Source organism: Pan troglodytes, chromosome 1 (genome assembly GCF_028858775.2).
Source record: "Pan troglodytes isolate AG18354 chromosome 1, NHGRI_mPanTro3-v2.0_pri, whole genome shotgun sequence".
Lineage (NCBI taxonomy): Eukaryota > Metazoa > Chordata > Mammalia > Primates > Hominidae > Pan > Pan troglodytes.
In genome coordinates, this window is record NC_072398.2 from 97,753,008 (window position 1) to 97,773,738 (window position 20,731).

The 20,731-nt window shown below is 41.1% G+C and overlaps 1 protein-coding gene across 9 annotated transcripts in view; it reads left to right on the top strand.

Moving 5' to 3' along the window:
- POGZ (pogo transposable element derived with ZNF domain) overlaps positions 1–20,731 on the top strand; it is a 67,757-nt gene that overhangs the window by 17,538 nt on the left and 29,488 nt on the right. For 4 of the 9 annotated variants that reach the window (XM_003308377.6, XM_054670972.2, XM_009431298.5 and 1 more), the window contains 2 exons: positions 10,995–11,119; positions 12,114–12,272. In XM_003308377.6, coding sequence (XP_003308425.1) covers positions 10,996–11,119; positions 12,114–12,272 — 283 coding nt within the window. In that variant the 5' untranslated portion in view covers position 10,995. Of the gene's footprint in view, positions 1–6,020; positions 6,040–8,882; positions 10,896–10,994; positions 11,120–12,113; positions 12,273–20,731 lie in introns of those variants that run through there. The other 5 variants (XM_009431318.4, XM_063797579.1, XM_054670980.2 and 2 more) reach the window with 3 other exon arrangements.

Consider the following 20,731-nt stretch of genomic DNA (forward strand, 5'->3'; position numbering starts at 1 on the left):
AAGAAAATTTCACGCATGCGAAAAGGGAGAAAGAGGCTGGGCGCAGTGGCTCGCACCTGTAACCGAAGCACTTTGGGAGGCCAAGATGGGCGGATCACAAGGTCAGGAGTTCAAGACCAGCCTGACCAACATGGTGAAACCTGTCTCTACTAAAAATACAAAAATTAGCTGGGCATTGTGGCGCATGCATGTAATCCCAGCTACTCAGGAGGCTGAGGCGGGAAAATCACTTGAACCTGGGAGGCGGAGGTTGCAGTGAGCCAAGATCACTCCAGCCTGGGCAACTGAGCGAGACTCCATCACAAAAAGAAGAAAAAAGAAAAGGGTGAAAGAATTCTACAAGGAACACTTAAACTATCCACCACCTAGACAGAATGACGTTTTTTTTTTTAAGACAGAGTCTCGCTCTGTTGCCTAGACTAGAGGGCAGTGGCACAATCTTGGCTCACTGCAACCTCTGCCTCCCGAATTCAAGCGATTATCCTGCCTCAGCCTTCCGAGTAGCTGGGACTACAGGCACCAGCCACCACGCATGGCTAATTTTTGTATTTTTAGTAGAGACGGGGTTTCACTGTGTTGGCCAGGCTGGTCTCGAACTCCTGTCCTTGTGATCTGCCTGCATTGGCCTCCCAAAGTGCTAGGATTACAGGCGTGAGCCACTGCGCCTGGTGACAGGATGATTTTTAATGTTTTGGCCCATGCCAAATATTTTTTGAAAGTTGGCATACTAGTATCTATAAGAAAATATCAAAATAGCCCGCCTGTAGTGACAACTACTTGGGAGGCTGAGGCAGGAGGATCACCTGAGCCCAGGAGGTTGAGGCTGCAATAAGCCGTGATTGTGCCACTGCACTCCAGCCTAGGGGATAGAATGACACCCTGTCTCAAAAAAAAAAACCAAATATCTATGTATTTGCTTAACCCCTTGAAAGTCACTTTCAAGATATTTCTATTAAATATTTTGTGCATTTCCTAGGAATAAATACATTCTCCTACATGAATATAATATGATTATCCTTTCTGTTTAAAAATTTTTTAGAGGGATCAGTTCTGTTTCCCAGATTGGTCTTGAACTCCTGACCTTAAGCAATCCTACCACCTTGGCCTGCCACCATGCCCGGCCAACATTGACTTTTTTTTTTTTTTTTGAGACGGAGTCTTGCTCTTGTTGCCCAGGCTGGAGTGCAATTGCACCGTCTCGGCTCACTGCAACCTCCACCTCCCGGGTTCAAGCAATTCTCCTGTCTCAGCCTCCCGAGTAGCTGGGATTACAGGTGCCCACCACCACGCCCGGCTAATTTTTGTATTTTTAGCAGAGACTGGGTTTCATCATATTGGTCGGGCTGGTCTCGAACTCCTGATCTGAGGTGATCCACCTGCCTTGGCCTCCCGAAGTGCTGGGATTACAGGCGTGAGCCACCGCGTCCAGCTGAACATTGACATTTTTAAAGAGACTCTATTAATTTTATAGAATGTTCCATATTCTGCATTTGATTATTTCCTTCTAGAATGTCCCACCTTCTGGATTTATCTCATTATTTGTTTGTGGTGATACTTAATTTGTTCTTTTATTGCTGTATTTCTTGTAAACGCAAAGTTACGTTTAAATAATGGATTTGGGCCAGGCGCGGTGCCTCACACCTGTAATCCCAGCACTTTGGGAGACTGAGGCGGGTGGATCACCTGAGGTCAGGAGTTGAAGACCAGCCTGACCAACATGGTGAAACCCCATCTCTACTAAAAGTACAAAATTAACCAGGCATGGTAACGCACCCCTGTAATTACAGCTCCTTGAGAGGCTGAAGCAAGAGAATCGCTTGTACCCAGGAGGTGAAGGTTGCAGTGAGCTGAGATCGCGCCATTGGGCTCCACCCTGGGCAACAAGAGTGAAACTCCATCTCAAAAAATTTAAAAAAAATAAAATAAATAAATAATTGGTTTGATTCAGGTTAAATATTATTGTCAGTAATACTTCATACATTGTTTTTGGCTTTTCTTGTGTATTTGTTTGCAAAAAAATGCCATAGACAAAATAGCTGATAACTAATGTGAATTATTAGTCAATAGTTTATTGGTTAATGTTTTTCTTTTTTCTTTCCCTTTGAGGCAGTCTCCTGCCTCAGCCTCCTGAATAGCTGGGATTACAGGCGTGTGCCACCACACCTGGCTAATTTTTGTATTTTGTTTTTTTAGTAGAGACGGGGTTTCACCACATCTCTGGTCATGGTCATGGCCAGGCTGGTTTCGAACTCCTGACCTCAAGTGATCCACCCACCTTGGCCTCCCAAAGTGCTGGGATTACAGGCGTGAGCCACTGCACCGGGCCTGGCTAATGTTTTTCTATTTAAACATATTACGATCATAACCTTTGGCTTTTGAGATACAGAGCTACTGTAACTTTTAAGTTCAACCATAAATAAGATTTTTGAGGAAGAACATAGAAATAGGTTTCCATTTTGTCACTTTGAGGCATTGCTCTCTGCAAAAATGATTTGAAAGTTGAAGAAGCTAGAAGAGTTTATATGTAGCAAAAGTAACCTGTAGAGGAATTGTAAAGGGGCCACAACTAGAAAAAATTTAGAACTGGGGAGGCTGGGCACGACTGCTCATGCCTGTAAAACCCAGCACTTTGGGAGACCAAGGCAAGCAGATCATTTGAGTCCTGAAGTTCAAGACCAGCCTGGGCAATATGGCAAAACTCTAGCTTTATAGAAAATACAAAAATTAACCAGGCATGGTAGCACATGCCTGTAGTCCCAGCTACTTGGGAGGCTGAGACGGGAGGATTGCTTGAGCCCAAGGGGTCAAGGCTGCAGTGAGTTGAGATCGCGCCACTGCGCTACAGCCCAGGCGACAAAGACCCTGTGACCTAAAAGTTGTCAGATGAATATGAAGATAAAATCAAGTTCCTGGCTGGGTGCTGCGGCTCATACTTGTAATCCCAGCACTTTGGGGAGGCCAAGGCAGGTGGATCACCTGAGGTCTGGAGTTCAAGACCAGCCTGGCCAATATGGTGAAAACCCATCTCTACTAAAAATACAAAAACTAGCCGGCCGTGGTGGTGGGCACCTGTAGTCCCAGCTACTTGGGAGACTGAAACAGGAGAATTACTTGTACCCGGTAGGCGGAGGTTGCAGTGAGCCGAGATCGTGCCTCTGCGCTGCAGCCTGGGCGACAGAGCAATACTCCGTCTCAAAAAAAAAAAAAAAAAAAAATTCAAGTTTCACAGGTAGGTGATTATAGGATGAAACAGACTAGGTATATATGGGTTTTATAAAAAAATTTTTTAACATACAAGATATAACCATTTGAATAATTCATAAGAACCTTGTTCTGCTCTGTTGCAGAGTTTTTGAGACGGAGTCTCGCACTGTCTCCCAGGCTGGAGTGCAGTGGTGCAGTCTGCAAGCTGCATCTCCCAGATTCATGCCATTCTCCTGCCCCAGCCTCCCGAGTAGCTGGGATTACAGGCAGCCGACACCACGCCCGGCTAATTTTTTGTATTTTTAATAGAGACGGGGTTTCACCGTGTTAGCCAGGATGGTCTTGATCTCCTGACCTCGTGATCCGCCCACCTCGGCCTCCCAAAGTGCTGGGATTACAGGCGTGAGCCACTGTGCCTGGCCTGAGAGGACAAATATTTTTAAAAAGAAATGATAGTTCTTTATGTATAGAATGTGGGATGATTTTTTTTTAATTGCCCTCGTTTTCAGAACATGTATTCAGTTTGATCAGTGATTTTCAGCCTTGGCACTATTGACATTTAGGGTCGGATAATCTCCAGGCTATCCTATGCATTGTAGGATGTTTTGTAGCACTCCTGGCCACTACCCACTAGATAGGTCAGTAACACCTCTCCTCACCCCCACCCTGATTGTGACTACCAAAAATGTCTCTAGACATTGCCACATGCCCTCTGGGGGGCAAACGTGACCTCTGATAAAATTCACTGTCACTTATGAAGACTCCTTAATTATTTATTTATGCCTTTTATGAACTAGGGTTCCCTTGATGTAAGCTAGGTACAGGTGTTGAATGAATCCCTTCTGCAGATGTAGTGTATAGCTTGGGCGGTGCCTGATATATGTTGGAGAACACTGGAATATGATGAAATATTTTAGCACTATTGGGAATTTAATTGAAGGTTCGAAATGAGCTCTTGTTTTGAAAGTAAAGGTGTACGCTTTCTGCTGTATCTAAATCTCTGTTTTCCACCTCTGCCACCACCCCCTCATGCATTTGCTTGAAAAAGATCCTTACTAGCTTAGGAATAGTTGAGAATTTTGTTTGAAATGTTTGACATGATCTGTCTATATCTTGTGTTCAAGGAAAGATAGTTTTGTTTGTTTGCGTGTTTGTTTGTTTGTTTTTGAGAACAGGGTCTTGCTCTGTTGCCCAGGTTGGAGTGCAGTGGCTCGATCACAGCTCACTTCAGCCTCCACCTCCTGGACTTAAGAGATTCTCCCACCTCAGCCTGTTGAGTAGCTGGGACTACAGATGTGCATGCCACCAACACTCTGCTAATTTTTCTACTTTTTATAGAGATGAGATTTCACCAAGTTGCCCAGGCTGGTCTCGAACCTCTGGGCTCAAAGAATTAGGGCTCAAGCAGTTCTCCCACCTCAGCCTCCTGAAGTGGTGGGATTACAAGCAAAGAAAAGATAGTCTGGAAAAGTTACTTGCTAAAAGGCTTGATTAAACTAAATGTGTCCTCTTTGTTAACCTTTGATTGTTTGATTATATTTTCCTTAAAATTTATCTTTTTAAAATAATTTTTAAAAAATTTTAATAGAGATGAGGTCTCTCTATGTTGCACAAGCTGGTCTCGAACTCCTGAACTCAGGTAATCCTCTCACCTCAGCCTCCCGAAGTGCTAGGATTGCAGATGTGAGCCACCACACCTGGCCAAAATTTCTTAACTACATATAAATTATCTTAATGATCTAGGTATTTTGTTAGGGGAATACCTACAGTCAGGATAGGATAAGAGGGGAAGTAATGAGTGGTTTAATAAATATATAAGACAAACATTTCAAGTAAAATTTTCAGGAGAAAGTTTTTTTTTAGGTTTCTAAGAAATATATTTGTGGATGTGGAATTTTTCTGTCAGATGACGTAAGAGCAAAGTTGAAGATAGCTAATACTTGGGGATTCATATGGAGGTAATTTTTTATTTAAAATGAGCAAGAAGGACCCTAGCCTTTTATTGTGGTCTTGGAAACTCATTCCCCACCAGTATCATTCCTTGAAGAAATGGTTGGTTCTAGGTCTGGGGCAGGAAATATATGAGATAAGCTGAAACATCTTGACTATCAGCAAAGATTTTATCAAACGATGCTAGGGTTGTGTCAGAAGGACTCAGCAGCCAACTGAAGACGTTCCCACTGGCCAAAATAGGGCACATTGAGTATCTGTAAAGATAACTGCATGGATCAAAACACATCAAAAGCTGGGCACAGTGGCTCATACCTATAATCCCAGCACTTTGGGAATCTGAGGCAGGTGTGTTGCTTGAGTCCAGGAGTTTGAGACCAGCCTGGGAAACATGGTAAGACCCCCTCTCTACCAAAAAAAAAAAAAAAAAAAAAAAAAATTAGCCAGACATGGTGGCTCTTGGTTATCCCAAGAGTTAGTTAGCTCTTTGTCCCAAGAGTTACTCAAGAGGTTGAGGTGGGAGGATTTCTTGAGCCTGGGAGGTGGAGGTTGCAGTGAGCCGAGATTGTGCCATTGTACTCCAGCCTGGATGAGACCACATCTCACAAAAAAAGAAGAGAAAAAAGAAATTGGGATGATGACTAGATATTTCATATTAAGGGATTATCAATTTTTTAGGCATGTAATGGTAATACAATTTTTTTGTTTTTAAGATGGAGTCTTGCTCTGTTGTCCAAGCTGGAGTGCAGTGGCACAATCTCGGTTCACTGCAACCTCCGCCTCCTGGGTTCAATTCTCCTGTCTCAGCCTCCTGAGTAGCTGGAATTACACACCTGGCTAATTTTTGTATTTTTAGTAGAGACAGGGTTTCACCGTGTTGGCCAGGTTGGTCTCAAACTCCTCACCTCATGTGATCCGCCCGCCTTAGCCTCCCGAAGTGCTAGGATTACAGGCTTGAGCCACCGCGCCCAGCCATACAATTTTTTTAAACTATAGTCTTTTAAAGTCCTTATCTTTTAGACCTACATACCAAAATATTTATGAATATGATGTTTTAGAGATTTGTTTCAATATAATACAGGGAAGTGGGGGCATAAATGAAGGAATCCATTTTGAGTTGATAATTTTTGAAACTGAGCGACGAATACATGTCTAACTTTTTTATTCAATTAAAATTTGTATCATTAAAATTAGCAGAAAAGGAACCACTACAATTTTGATTCAGAGACTCGTATGAAAATTTGCCTGTTCACTTGTTGCAGTATGATTCCCAAATTTACTGCCCATCCAAGTTTTCCTTTTTTTTTTTTTTGAGATGGAGTCTTGCTCTATCGCCCAGGCTAGAGTGCAGTGGCACGATCTCAGCTCACTGCGACCTCCACCTCTCAGGTTCAAGCGATTCTCCTGCCTCAGCTTCCTGAGTAGCTGGGATTACAGGCGTGTGCCACCACACCTGGCTAATTTTTGTATTTTTAGTAGAGATGGGGTTTCACTATGTTAGCCGGGCTAGTCTCGAACTCTCAACCTCAGGTGATCCCCCCACCTCAGCCTCCCAAAGTGTTGGGATTACAGGCGTGAGCCACCGCGCCCGGCCGTTTTCCTCTTGATGTAGCACTGTATTCACTATGGGCTGGCTTTAAATATCTGAAATTCGCATTTCTGTTTGGCAGTTTTGAAATAAAAAATGAGAAATTAAAATGCCCCTTAAGGATTACATTTCAGCATAATTTTTTTAGTGTGATAAGTATCCAATCCTTCATAGCAAGAAATTAGGGAAGAGGGAATAAAATTTGTTGTTTTTTTTTTTTTTTCCTTATGAGAAAGATTTGGTATGGAAGGAGGTTAAATGTGTGGAACGATAGTTTGGGAAGATCTATTTTTTTTTTTGAGGAGGGCACATTTTCAGAATCTGGATATACATGTTAACACTGCATATTTAGTAATTCCTGTCTTCTTTGTTCAAAAATAGTTGAAAGGCTGCCCTTGCCATGATCGGGGCTAAAAAAAAAAAAAAAAGTTGAAAGGAGACTGTATGCCATGGATCACTTGAAAGACCACAGAGAATGGTGGTGTTTCTTGAGAATCTTGGTAGAAATATTAAATACTGCATTTTATTATGTTAGTATAAGATTTCCTTTTGATAGCTAGAAAACTACAAGAAGGATCTAAATTTGAATTTTCTATTTTTGGTTTGCTGAATATTTATATTAGGTTGATATATCTCTGTTGTATCATGTTTTAGACCCTGAGTTATAGATGCTGAAAGTGAAAGGAATTGATCACATCCTGAGATAGCAGAGTGTAGGTCAGAATCAAGGACAGTTTTGAAAAATTTGGCTTCAGTGTCTTTCAGAGATGCTTTGTGTATAAGTCTGTGAAATATGTTCAGTCAGCAGACCTAATATTTTCTGAGTTGACAAACCTTATTAGCTAACTCCATCTTCTATGTTGTTAAAAAAAAATGAAAAATATTTCCCCATAAGTTGGATTTTCTTTTTTTTCTTTCTTTCTTTTTTTTTTTTTTTTTGAGACAGAGTCTGGCTTCTGTTGCCCAGGCTGGAGTGCAGTGGCGTGATCTTGGCTCACTGCAACCTCTGCCTCCTGGGTTCAAGCGATTCTCCTGCCTCAGCTTCCTGAGTAACTGGGATTACGGGCGTGTGCCACCATGTCCGGCTAGTTTTTGTATTTTTAGTAGAGGTGGGGTTTCACCATGTTGGCCAGGCTGGTCTGGAACTCCTGACCTCAAATGATCCACCCTTCTCAGCATCCCAAAGTGTTGAGATTACAGATGTGAGCCACTGTGTCCAGCCAAGTTCGATTTTCTTTTCATTTTGAGTCTTTTAATTTACATTGGATATCTTGGCAGTACTCATACCTAAGGAGAAGAGATATTTTTCTCACTTGATTAACAAGTAGTTAGGACATAAACATTTTTCTTTGCCATCTTTTCAGATCTACCCTTTTCGGTTATTTCCATTTGTTTTTTATTTTATTTTGTAGGGATGGGGTATTGCTCTCCAGCTCTCCAGCTCAGGCTGGAGTGCAGTGGCACCACTGCAGTTACTGTAACCTCGAGCTCACTGTAACCTCGAACTCCTGGGCTCAGGCGATCCTCAATCCTCCCACCTCATCCTCCCTGGTAGCTGGGACCACTGGTGTGTGCTGCACGCCTGGCTAATTTTTAAAAAAATTTTGTAGAGATGGAGTCTTGCTGTGCTACCCAAGCTGGAGTTCTTTCCATTTCTCTCAGAAGGTCAAATGGAAGAAATTTCAATATTCTTATTAAAATTCATTGCTTTATAAAATAAAGAACTGAAACTCTTAAGGTATTGTAAATACTTCAGATAAAAGAACACCCTTTTGGATATGCTATTAAAATAACCACAGGCATGACACTGAAAACCACAATTTGTATTCTGATAGCTCTTCATATTCCAAATCAAAGTTTTCATATGTGTGGAGAGTTTGCTTGTAAGTGGTCAGGACAAAAGTAGGTCCTTGAAAACCATCGGCAGAGGTTATTATCCACAGTTTATATTTATTCTGCTGGGTGTTGGATATTTGCGCATTAATTATCTGTTGACTAAGCTCTCAGAAAGTTATACAGCAAAGAACAATGGAATAAAATTAAGTATTTAAGGAAAAAGTTTTTGAAAATGTATTTTGTAGTGGAATTAGACTGGAAAACAAAGGCATGTGTTGTCTTTGTCTCAAAGAATACCTGTGATATGGATTTGATTTCTTTTTAATTCAGTTTCTGGCTAGTATTGTCTTCACATAATTAAGCCTGAAAATAAGAGAATTTAAGTAAGTTGATCCCTTAGATCTTTTTCTTTCCTCACCCCCTTTGTGGCTTTGGTTTAGAAAGACAGAAATAATTAAAATAGAAGATTAAAGACCAGTTAGAATCCAGTTAAGCACTTTACCCATTAAAACCCAGAGTGCCCCTGGCTATAGCTGACTCACTGGGGCACTGCAAGATTGTTTTCAATTTTCAAGGGAAACAATGCCATCTGTTGGGCATCTTGCAAACTGCTACTGTCAGGATGTATAGCCCTAACTAAATACTCAATAAACAGAATGGTTAGGTTGGTTGTTTGGTTTTGGTTTTCGCTTATGGATGTAGCAGCAGAATTACTAAGACACTAAGGACACTTAGAGCCTTACAGTAAAGGCTTTGTTTGAACATTGAGCAGTAATAGTACTCCCGTTCCAACACAGAGAAACTGACCCTTAGTAAACTGTTATTGGAGGGCAGAATAGCATTAACTCTTTGTTTGCAATGCAGAGATACAGACTTTATTTATTTGTTTTTATTTATTTTTTTTTTTTGAGATGGACTTTCTCTGTTGTTGCCCAGGCTGGAGTGCAGTGGCGGGAATTGTGGCTCATTGCAACCTCCACTCCCATGTTCAAGCGATTCTCCAGCCTCAGCCTCCCGAGTAGCCGGGATTACAGGCATGCACCACCACGCCCGGCTAATTTTGTGTTTTTAGTAGAGATGGGTTTTCTCCATGTTGGTCAGGCTGATCTCGAACTCCCGATCTCAGGTGATCCGACCTCAGGTGATCCGCCCACCTCAGCCTCCCAAAGTGCTGGGATTACAGGCGTGAGCCACTGCACCCGGCTCAGACTTTAATTTTTTAAAGGGACATGTAATTTAGGCAGTGTTTTCAAATTAAGGGTTGTCTCCGAAATCACAGTGGAATGGCCTCCAGGATTTCCTAGACTAGACGTACAAGGTAGTAGTAGGACTGGGACTAGAGTATGACAAGTAAGGTTCTCATCTTAGATGCAAAATTTAAAGGATTACAGAGAGGTTCAGTAATCATAATAAATGCATTTTAATGCATCATTTTAAAAGATCAATATTAATGCAGAACAATCCATAATGAACAGAATATCTATTTTAAATAAAGACTGAATCCGATCCTGCACTCGCTTGACTCACCTCACTGTCCTCATCCTAACCCTGGCCCTGGGTATTACACATTAAACTTTTTGTTGTTGTTGTTGTTTTTGAGACGGAGTCTCTATTGCCCAGGCTGGAGTGCAGTGGTGCGATCTTGGCTCACTGCAACCTCTGCTGCCCGGGGTTCAAGCAATTCTCCTGCCTCAGCCTCCCAAGTAGCTGGGCTTACAGGCGCCTGCCAGCGTGCCCGGCTAATTGTTGTGTTTTTAGTAGAGATGGGGTTTCACCATGTTGGCCAGGCTGGTCTTGAACTCCTGACCTCGTGATCCACCCACTTCAGCCTACCAAAATGCCGGGATTACAAGCATAAGCCACTGTGCCTGGCCTAAACTTTTATAATCCTAATTTTTTTTTTTTTTTTTGAGACAGAGTCTCACTCTGTCCCCCAGGCTGGAGTGCAGTGTTGTGATCTTGACCCCCTGCAACCTCTGCCTCCTGGATTCAAACGATTCTCGTGCCTCAGCCTCCCAAGTAGCTGGAATTACAGGCGTGCACCGCCACGCCTGGCTAATTTTTGTATTTTGAGTAAAGACAGGGTTTTGCCATGTTGGCCAGTCTGGTTCTCTAACTCCCAACCTCAGGTGATCCACCTCCCTCGGCTTCCCAAAATGTTGGGATTACAGGCAGAAGCCACCATGCCCGGCCTGTAACCCTAATTATTAAATAATTTGCTGTGGAATGGATTCTAATATTCAATAATAGAAGTTGTAATTCTGAACCCTTGGAAATGGAGGAAGGCTAGAGGATATGATAAAGGAGTCCAAGGGAGGTAGGTTACCAATGGAGTCAAAGTTCTGATTTCATATTTGGTATAAAGCAATATCTCCTATTCTTAGGCCCATATCTTATTTGAATGTTTTTCTTATAGCATGGCGGACACCGACCTGTTCATGGAATGTGAGGAGGAGGAGTTGGAGCCATGGCAGAAAATCAGTGATGTCATTGAGGACTCTGTAGTTGAAGATTATAATTCAGTGGATAAAACTACCACAGGTAACAAAAGCTCTTCTGATCTTAGATGGTTTAAATTAATTAAATTGAATGGTATTTTGGTTAACAAAGTGTGAGATGGAAAAGGACTTGAAGAATCCAGGGGGACCTCATTGTGGCACTCACTGGTGCTGCCTTTTTTCCTATGCTCTAATCTGTGAAAACCTCAGTTTCCTCATCCATATAGCTAGAAACTATATATTTAATTCATCGAAAACATTGGAAGGTTGGATTAACCAGTATTTATCAAATATCTAGCAGTCTTCTTACTAAAAGATGTATGAACAAGAATTCAAAGTGGTGGTGTGTGTGTGTCAGTGCTCATTTATGTACCCAGTCAAAAATAGGTTCCCATAGTCTTGTTTTTTTTGTTTTATTTTGTTTTACTTGAACTTGGTTTCCTTTGTGAGTGGAGTAGAAATTGCCTTGTGTCTGCCTTCATGGACAGTTTACAAATTTAGGCTTGTTAGCTTTTCTTTCATAAAGGTGATACTGCTGGGTCAAATTCTAGATTGCCCTGAATTCAGAAAATGGGTGGTAGTTCTTTTGCTCCCCTAAATTGTACCAGTTGCTCTATATTTTTATCTTTCCTGTCTTGAGACCTGAAGATGGCATTGGTTTGGGCTGAAATAGGGCACAGTTCAGGGTCTTTTGGATGGCTTAATATGCATGATTATGAATACCACTAGTGGTAATAATAAACCTTTGAGTCCTAGAGGTTTGCTAGTGCTATGTAAGCAAAGATTAAAATCCCAGTTCAGTGGGCTCCGTGATGTAACTTAATTAACCAGGAGATGTGAGACGAAGAAGGGATTGTGTTTAAATGGTGGACTAAGGGTTAAGTAGGAGGAGAAATCACATGAACAGTTGGATTTATGAAACAGGAAACTTTTTGGCTATAGAGACCCACAATAAGATGGAAAGGGAAGATTAGAGCAGTATCCTTTAGTGTCATCTGTCCCTGTCTCCAAGTGACTATGCCTCCCCTTCCCCACAGTTTCTGTGAGCCAGCAGCCAGTCTCGGCTCCAGTGCCCATCGCTGCCCATGCTTCTGTTGCTGGGCACCTCTCTACATCCACCACCGTTAGTAGCAGCGGGGCACAGAACAGCGACAGTACAAAGAAGACTCTTGTCACACTAATTGCCAACAACAATGGTAAGTGGGATTATTGGGAAATAATAATCCTGGGCTAGAGGGGTGAAAGAATAAAAAAGGTCTCAGGGACAGCCATACTGTTTAGTTAGGTACAGATGTGGTTCTACTAGTTGGAAAATGAATTTAGTAATGATTCTCTGATACGGAAGTGATTTCTGTAGATGGCGCTATTCCTTCTAAGTTAGTGCTGACTCGGTACTGGTGTTTCAAGTGAGAGAGCAGTAGATTCTTGCTATTGATAATTTCTCGGAGAGAAAATGTCAACCCAAAATTCCTGTTAAGATTTTTTTGTTTGTTTGGTTGGTTGTTTTTGTTTCTTTAATGAGAAAAATTCCATTAGTTTGGTAAGAATTTTCCCAGGGCAGTTCTGTATTTTCTCTGGCAGATTCATTTGTTTATTGGTTCCTGAGTATGGAAGATAGGATAGGATTGTTGTCTACATGAAAGAAATGGTGAAAGACTAATGTTTTTAGTGTATTTTATTTTATTTTTTTTTAATAGAAAGGCTATATAGTATTGGTTTCTATTTAATTTCTGATGTCTATTTCTACACTCCTAAGATGAGTTGTTGACCAGTTATGTCTCAAGATTCATAACTGAAGTAGGCACTTTCATAGAGTCATTGCATCGCTGCGAGGGACTTTATTTTTTAATTATTTTATTTCCTTTAAAACTAAAACAGCTTTAGTACTACAAAAATAATATATGCATTGTAGAAAAACTATAAAGTGAAAAAAAAAAAGGAACAAAAAAATGTTTAACCATAATCCCACCACCTGAAGATAACTGATGGTTACTTTTATTCTGTACATATATTTATTTTTATATACACCTATATGTTATATGTGGTGATTTTCATTTGACAAAAAAAGATTATACAAGTTGTACATTACTCTGCCTGCCTTTTCCCCTAATAGTGAATATCTTAATAGTCATCTATAACATTTTTGATGACTGACTGTATTTCCCATTATTTGATTAACTTATTAACAATGGGTTGTAAGAGGGTATATTGCTATTTTTAAGAGCTTCAGTGAACATTCCTATCTCTGTATCTTTTCTCGCATTGTTAATTAGTTCTGCAAATATATTTCTGAAACAAATTGTTGGCTCAAAGGTCATCACAGTTTTTAAGAATTGTGATCAGTATTGTTCCTGGATTGGCCATCTAGAAATGTTGTGTCAGTTTATATTGCTGATAGAAGAGAGTATGGTTTTTAGTTTGGGAATATAACCATTTATATATGCATTCCCCATTGTTGAACATTTATTAGGGTCCCCATCCTTTGTGATTACAAATGATGCTGTAGTGAATGTTTTCAGGCATGTGTCCTTGCCTACTGTGTAAAACGTATTTGCAATATAAAGTCTTAGAGATGAGATTTGCTGGATCAGGTGTTTATAATTTGATAGACGTTGTCAAGTTGTCCTAATAGGTTGCTCTAAATAAGTGCCCGCCAGTAGCTCTTTCCCCGCATTGTTGCCAACTTTAGGTATTATCAAACTTTAAAACCTCCATGATTTCCAAAGGTTTTCAGTATTTGGGTACTGAAAATATGATGATTTTATGGGGAATCTTTAGACTTCTAAAAAACTTATAAATGGGATCCCTTGTATGTATAAAGATGGGGAACCATTTATGTAAAGATTTCTATTATTTTACAGATGTGGAAACTGAGGCCTAGAGAGTCTAAATAATTTGCTTTTGTTATAAGTAATAATAGTTGCTAAGTGACTAAACTGTATTTGAATTTTCTGGACTTCAAAGCTTTCGGGATTTCCACTGTATTATATTGCTTTCCTGTGTATTTCTTTTTTTTTTTAAGCCAGTCAAATTTAGCAGTGGGGGAGTTGTATACCAACTTTAGTAACACTAATGTTTATAAGTTCTGATAACCCACTACCACAGGACTAGTCCTATGTGTCTCTCAAACTGTTAAAGTTCTGTTAGCAACCAGCTTACCTAACCTTTTCTTTGATCCCAGGGTTCCAAGGCCCATACTGAGATGGCTGTGCATCTTCTTTTTTTTTTTTCCCCGAGACGGGATCTCACTTTGTCACCCACGCTGGAGTGCAGTGGCGTGAACACAGCTCACTGCAGCCTCAACCTCTGTGGCTCAGCAATCCTCCCATCTCAGCCCTGCAAGTAGCTAGGACTACAGGCACATGCCACCATGCCTGGCTAACTTTTATAATTTTTGTAGAGACAGGGTTTCACCATGTTGCCCAGGCTGGTCTCAAACTCCCAAGCTCAAGCAATCCTCCCTCCTTGGCCTCCCAAAGTGCTGGGATTACAGGCGTGAGTGAGCCACCATGCCAGGCCAGCTGAGCATCTTGTGACATGCTGAGATGACCTAGTCTCCTTGACTCCTTGAATGTACCCTTGATTCTTGAGCCTGCCTATGGCCAGTGTACTAATTTTTTCTAAAAAATATAAATTGACTTTATTTACTTCAAAAGCCTCTAATATTTAAATTAAAATGTTAACCCATAACCCATGTTCATGAAAAAAAGAAGACAGTGGGTATAGACTGGTAAGTAACCACAGTCTTGTGTATTCCAAAAAAAAATTCATCCATAGATAAGCATAAATTAATTGCAATTGTCTAATTTATTTTACTTTATATATCTATATAAAAAATACATACAGTTCTGTAACTTTTTTTCATCAGATACTCTTGTTTTTTCTTTTTTGTTTTTTTTGAGATGGAGTCTCCCTCTGTCACTCAGGCTGGAGTGCAGTGGTGTGATCTTGGCCCACTGCAACCTCCACTTCCCGGGTTCAAGTAATTCTCTTGCCTCAGCCTCCTGAGTAGCTGGGATTACAGGCATGCACCACCATGCCTGGCTAAGTTTTTTGTGATTTTTGTAGAGATGGAGTTTCACAGTGTTGACCAGGCTGGTCTCGAACTCCTGACCTCAGGTGATTTGCCCACCTCGGCCTCCCAAAGTGCTGGGATTACAGGCGTGAGCTACCGCGCCCAGCCTAGGAACTCTTGAAATGCTAGTCCAACTTTAAGGATATGGCTTCAGAATAAAGTGAATGAGAAATATTGCCTCATACAACCCAGTTTCCCTTTAAGCCTTCAGTTTAATTGTATTGATATATTATCTGCTTACTACATTAGTAACATAGCAAATGAGAATAACGTTTGTTTTTTTGAGACAGAGTCTTACTCCATCACCCAGGCTGGAGTGCAGTGGCGCAGTCTCGGCTCACTGCAACCTCTGTCTCCCTGGTTCAAGCAATTCTCATGCCTCACCCACCCTAGTAGCTGGGATTACAGGCATGCGCTGCCATGCTCGGCTAATTTCTGTATTTTTAGTAGAGATGGGGTTTCACCATGTTGGCCAGGCTGGTCTCAATTTCCTGACCTCAAGTGATCCACCCACCATGGCTTCTCAAAGTTCTGGGATTACAGGCATGAGCCACTGCTCCCCACCAGCAAATGAGAATAATTTTTAAACAATTCAGTATTGTTTCACTTAGTGTACTTTAAAAAGTTTAGAAATTTAAAATTAAAAAAAAATTTGTGGTCTCAGAAGAGGGAAAGATTTCCTAAACCAAATACAAAAACAGAGCTAACCATAAAGGGTAAAATTGATAAATAGAACTACATTAAAGATGTGATTTAAAAAAAACACACACACGGAGAAGACAAACCACAAACTGGAAGGTGTTTGTGGCATGTATTACTTTTTTTTTTTTTTTTGGAGACGGAGTCTGCACTCCAGCCTGCTTTGTTGCCCAGGCTGGAGTACAGTGGCGCAATCTCGGCTCACTGCAGCCTCTGCCTCCCAAGTTCAAATGATTCTCGTATCTCAGTCTCCCGAGTAGCTGGGACTGCAGGTGCCTGCCACCACACCCGGCTAACTTTTGTATTTTTAGCAGAGACAGTGTGTCACTATGTTGGCCAGGCTGGTCTCAAACTCCTGACCTCAAGTAATCTGCCTGTCTTGGCCTACCAAAGTGCTGAGATTACAGACATGAGCCACCTCACCTGGCCCTCGAAAAGTTAAACATACAGTTACCATATGACCCAGCAGTTCTACTCCTAGCTGTATACCCAAGAGAATGGAAAACGTATGTTCACATAAAAACTTGTGCACTAATGTTCATAGCAGTATCATTTGTTATAGCTAAAAGTAAAAACAACCTGTGTCCATAAATTGATGGATAAACAAAATGTAATATATGTACACAATGGAATATTATTTGCCCATAAAAAGGAATGAAATACTGATACATTCTATAACATAGATGAACCTTGAAAACATAATGCTGAGAAAGAAGCCAGACATACAAAATTAGCCAGGTGTGGTGGTGCATGCCTGCAATCCCAGCTATTAGGGAGGCTGAGGCAGGAGAATCATTTGCACTCGGGAGGCGGAGGTTGCTGTGAGCTGAGATCGCACCACTGCACTCCAGCCTGGGCAACAAGAGGAAAACTCTGTCTCAAAAAAAAAAGAAAGAAAAAAGAAAGAAGCCAGACACAAAAGGTCACATATTATATGATTCCATCTATATGAAATGTCTTGAATAGGCAAGTCCACAGAGAGAGAAATTAGATTCGTGGTTGCCAGGGGCTGGGAAGAGAAAAGAATGGGGAATAATTGCTAGGGGAAATGAGGTTTCTTTTGAGGGCGATGAATATGTTCTGGATCTAGGCCAGGCGCGGTGGCTCACGCCTGTAATCCTAGCACTTTGGGAAGCCAAGGCAGGCGGATCACCTGAGGTCAGGAGTTCGAGACCAGCCTGGCTAACATAGTGAAACCCCTTTTCTACTAAAAATATAAAAAACTAGCCGGGCATGGTGGCATGTGCCTGTAATCCCAGCTACTCGGGAGGCTGAAGCAGGAGAATTGCTTGAACCTGGGAGGCGGAGGTTACAGTGAGCCGAGATCGCGCCACTGCACTCCAGCCTGGGCAACAAGAGCGAAACTCCATCTCAAAAAAAAAAAAAAAGAAAAGAAAATGTTCTGGAACTAAATAATGATGATGATGGTTGCACAGCCTTGGGAATATAAAAAAAAATCACTGAATTGTGTATTTTAAATGGGCAGTATGTGGATTATATCTCAAAGCTGGGTTTGGTTTTTTGTGTGTGTTTTGTTTTTAAGAAAGTATCAAGGCCAGGTGTGTGGCTCACACCTGTAATCCCAGCACTTTGGGAGGCCGAGGTGAGCAGAACATTTGAGGTCAGGAGTTCAAGACCAGCCTGACCAACATGGTGAAACCCCATCTCTACTAAAAATACAAAAAAATTAGGCAAGTGTGGTGGCATTTACCTGTAGTCCCAGCTACTTGGGAGGCTGAGGCAGGAGAATCGCTTGAACCTGAGAGGTGGAGGTTGCAGTGAGCTGAGATCACGCTACTGCACTCCAACTTGGGCAACAGAGCAAGACTCCATCTCAAAAAAAAAAGGAAAGTATCAGGAATAAAATTTTGGAATATTTTTACTATTCTGTTTGATGTTCTTTAGAATTTACTACTCAGTATTTTAAAATTATTCCTGTAGTTCTGACTCATCTTATGTTTGCACAGGAAAGAAACATTATGAGGTGAAATAAACTGTTGCTTAATTCTGAGCTGTGAATGATGTGAATTTAATGTTATAAATTTCTTACAGTATAACTAATTATGGTTTTCAGTTCCTATTGTATTTAGCCCTCTATTTCTGGGCTTTAAGGGTATGGAAGTAAACTTAAAAGAATGAAGGAAGGCTGGGCGCAGTGGCTCACGCCTGTAATCCTAGCACTTTGGGAGGCTGAGGCGGGCAGATCGCCTGAGGTCAGAAGTTTGAGACTAGCATGGCCAAATAGTGAAACCCTGTCTCTGTTAAAAACTACAAAAATTAGCTGGGCATGGTGGTGGGCATCTGTATTCCTAGCTACTTGGGAGGCTGAGCAGAAGAACCACTTGAACCTAGGAGGCAGAGGTTGCAGTGAGCTGAGGTCACGCCATTCCAGCCTGGGTGACAGAGCAAAACTCCTTGTGAAAAAAAAAAAGAATGAAGGAAAAAAATCAAGAGAGAGCAAACTTAGAGGGAGAAAGTTAGTTGCATAATTCTTTGATTTATGTGCAAGGTGGGCAGATCACAAGGTCAGGAGATCAAGACCATCCTGGCCAACATGGTAAAACCCCGTCTCTACTAAAATACAAAAAAATGAGCTGGGCATGGTGGCATGTGCCTGTAGTCCCAGCTACTTGGGAGGCTGAGGCAGGGGAATCACTTGAACCCAGGAGGCAGAGGTTGCAGTGAGCCAAGATTGCGCCATTGCACTCCAGCCTGGTGACAGAGCAAGACTCTGTCTCAAAAAATAATGTGCTTGATACCATATGACGTCTGAAGTATAGAAGAAAACTCATGGAATTAATTGTCACTGAGGTGGATTGTTTTATTTCATTTGTTTCTTAGGTTTTCTTTGTTTTGTTCAAGATGGGGTCTCACTTTGTCACCCAGGCTGGAGTGCAGTAGTGGCACGAACACAGCTGGCTCACTGCACCCTCCACCTCCCAGGCTCAAACAATCCTCCCACCTCGGCCCCCCAAGTAGCTGGGACTACAGGCACACACCACCATGCCTGGCTATTTTTCATTTTTTATTTTTGAGACTGAGACTCACACTGTTGCCCAGACTGGAGTGCAGTGGCACAATCTTGGCTCACTGAAGACCCCACTTGGGTTCAAGCAATTGTCATGCCTCAGTCACTCAGGTAGCTGGGATTACAGGCATATGCCACCATGCCCAGCTAACTTTTGTATTTTTAGTAGAGATGGGGGTTTCACCATGATGGCCAGGCTGGTCTCAAACTCTTGACCTCAAGTGATCTGCCTGCCTCGGCCTCCCAAAGTGCTGACATTATAGGCGTAAGCCACCACGCCTGGCCTTGTTTTGTTTTTGAGATGGGGGTCTCACTGTGTTGTCCAGGCTGGACTCAAACTCCTAGGCTCAAGTGATCCACCTGCTTCAGCCTCTCAAATAGCTGGGACTACGGGTGCATACCACTGCTCTAGGTTGGATAATCCTTTTAAAGGCTTTTTTTTTAAAGCACCAGAATTGTGATTGCCTGTTTCATCCTCTGGAAATAGAACCTTGTAAGACACTTGAATTGTCAGAATTCCTTTGAGCAAAGATTGCAGAAATCATTAAAATGCTTCTAAATAAGTAAGTATAATTTACCCAGTATGACTTTCCATAGTCTGGCTTTTGCTTTCCATTGCATTGTGAATCTAATCTGGTCTTAGAAAACCACTTTTTGATTGTACCATATTTTTGGGAAAATTCTTTTTTTTTTTTTTTTTTTGAGACGGAATTTCGCTTATTGCTCAGACTGGAGTGCAGTGGCGCGATCTCGGCTCAACGCAACCTCTGCCTCCTGGGTTCAAGCAATTCTCTTGCCTCAGCCTCCCGAGTAGCTGGGATTACAGGCATGCGCCACTACGCCTGGCTAGTTTTGTTATTTTTAGTAGAGACGGGGTTTCTCCGTGTTGGTCAGGCTGATCTCAAACTCCTGACTTCAGGTGATCCACCCACCTCAGCCTCCCAAAATGCTGGGATTACAGGCATGAGCCACCTTGCCCAGCCTTTTTGGAAAAATTCTAACAATCCACCAAAATTTAAACTTGACCCTGATATAAGAGAAAATATTTGCAGAAAATGCTGTTAAAATTCTTTATAATGGTATTTACGGGTTTCATGGAAACCTGGTCTGTCTTTAAGAGACTTGCTGACTGATTTCACATAAATGCAAAAAGCCTCCATCTTTCCCTTCTTGTATTTAATTGGGATGTTGAGCTAGTAATTATCTTAAGAATTTTTAGAATTAGGATAAATAAGAGATAATTTATTTTCTTTTGTCCTAGCAGTTAAAATAATGACTAAAAAATATAGACTTTTGCTTAGTCAATATTTTTCAACCATAAATTTCAAAAGGATAGAAAGAGATGGTTGGGGAACCTATAGAGTAAAAGACTTGGGTTAGTTCATCAGTTGCACTTTGCAAACATTTTGTAACTGGATTCAGACAAATTACTTAAAAAATACAAGTAAATTTGAATTTTGACTGGGTATTTGATATTGAATAATTATTATAATGTTCAGGAGTTATGTTGGTATGATTCTTTTATCTTTTTTTGAAGTTCTTATGTAGAAGGTATATTTTGAAATACTTATAGATGATATGATCTAGAACTTGTTTTAAAGTGATATGGGAACTAGTAAGTATGTAGAAGGTATAGATGAAATAAGACTTGCCATACATTGATAATTATTGAAGCAGGGTGGTGGTTGCATAGGGGTTCACTATAGCGTTCCCTTTTTATGTATGTTTTAACTTCTCTATAATAAAACATTTAAAAATTTAAAAAACCCACCATAGATAAATTGCCAGTATAGTTTAACATGGATAGAACTTGCTGGAATTTTCTGTTTTATTTATCTATCTGCCTCTACAAT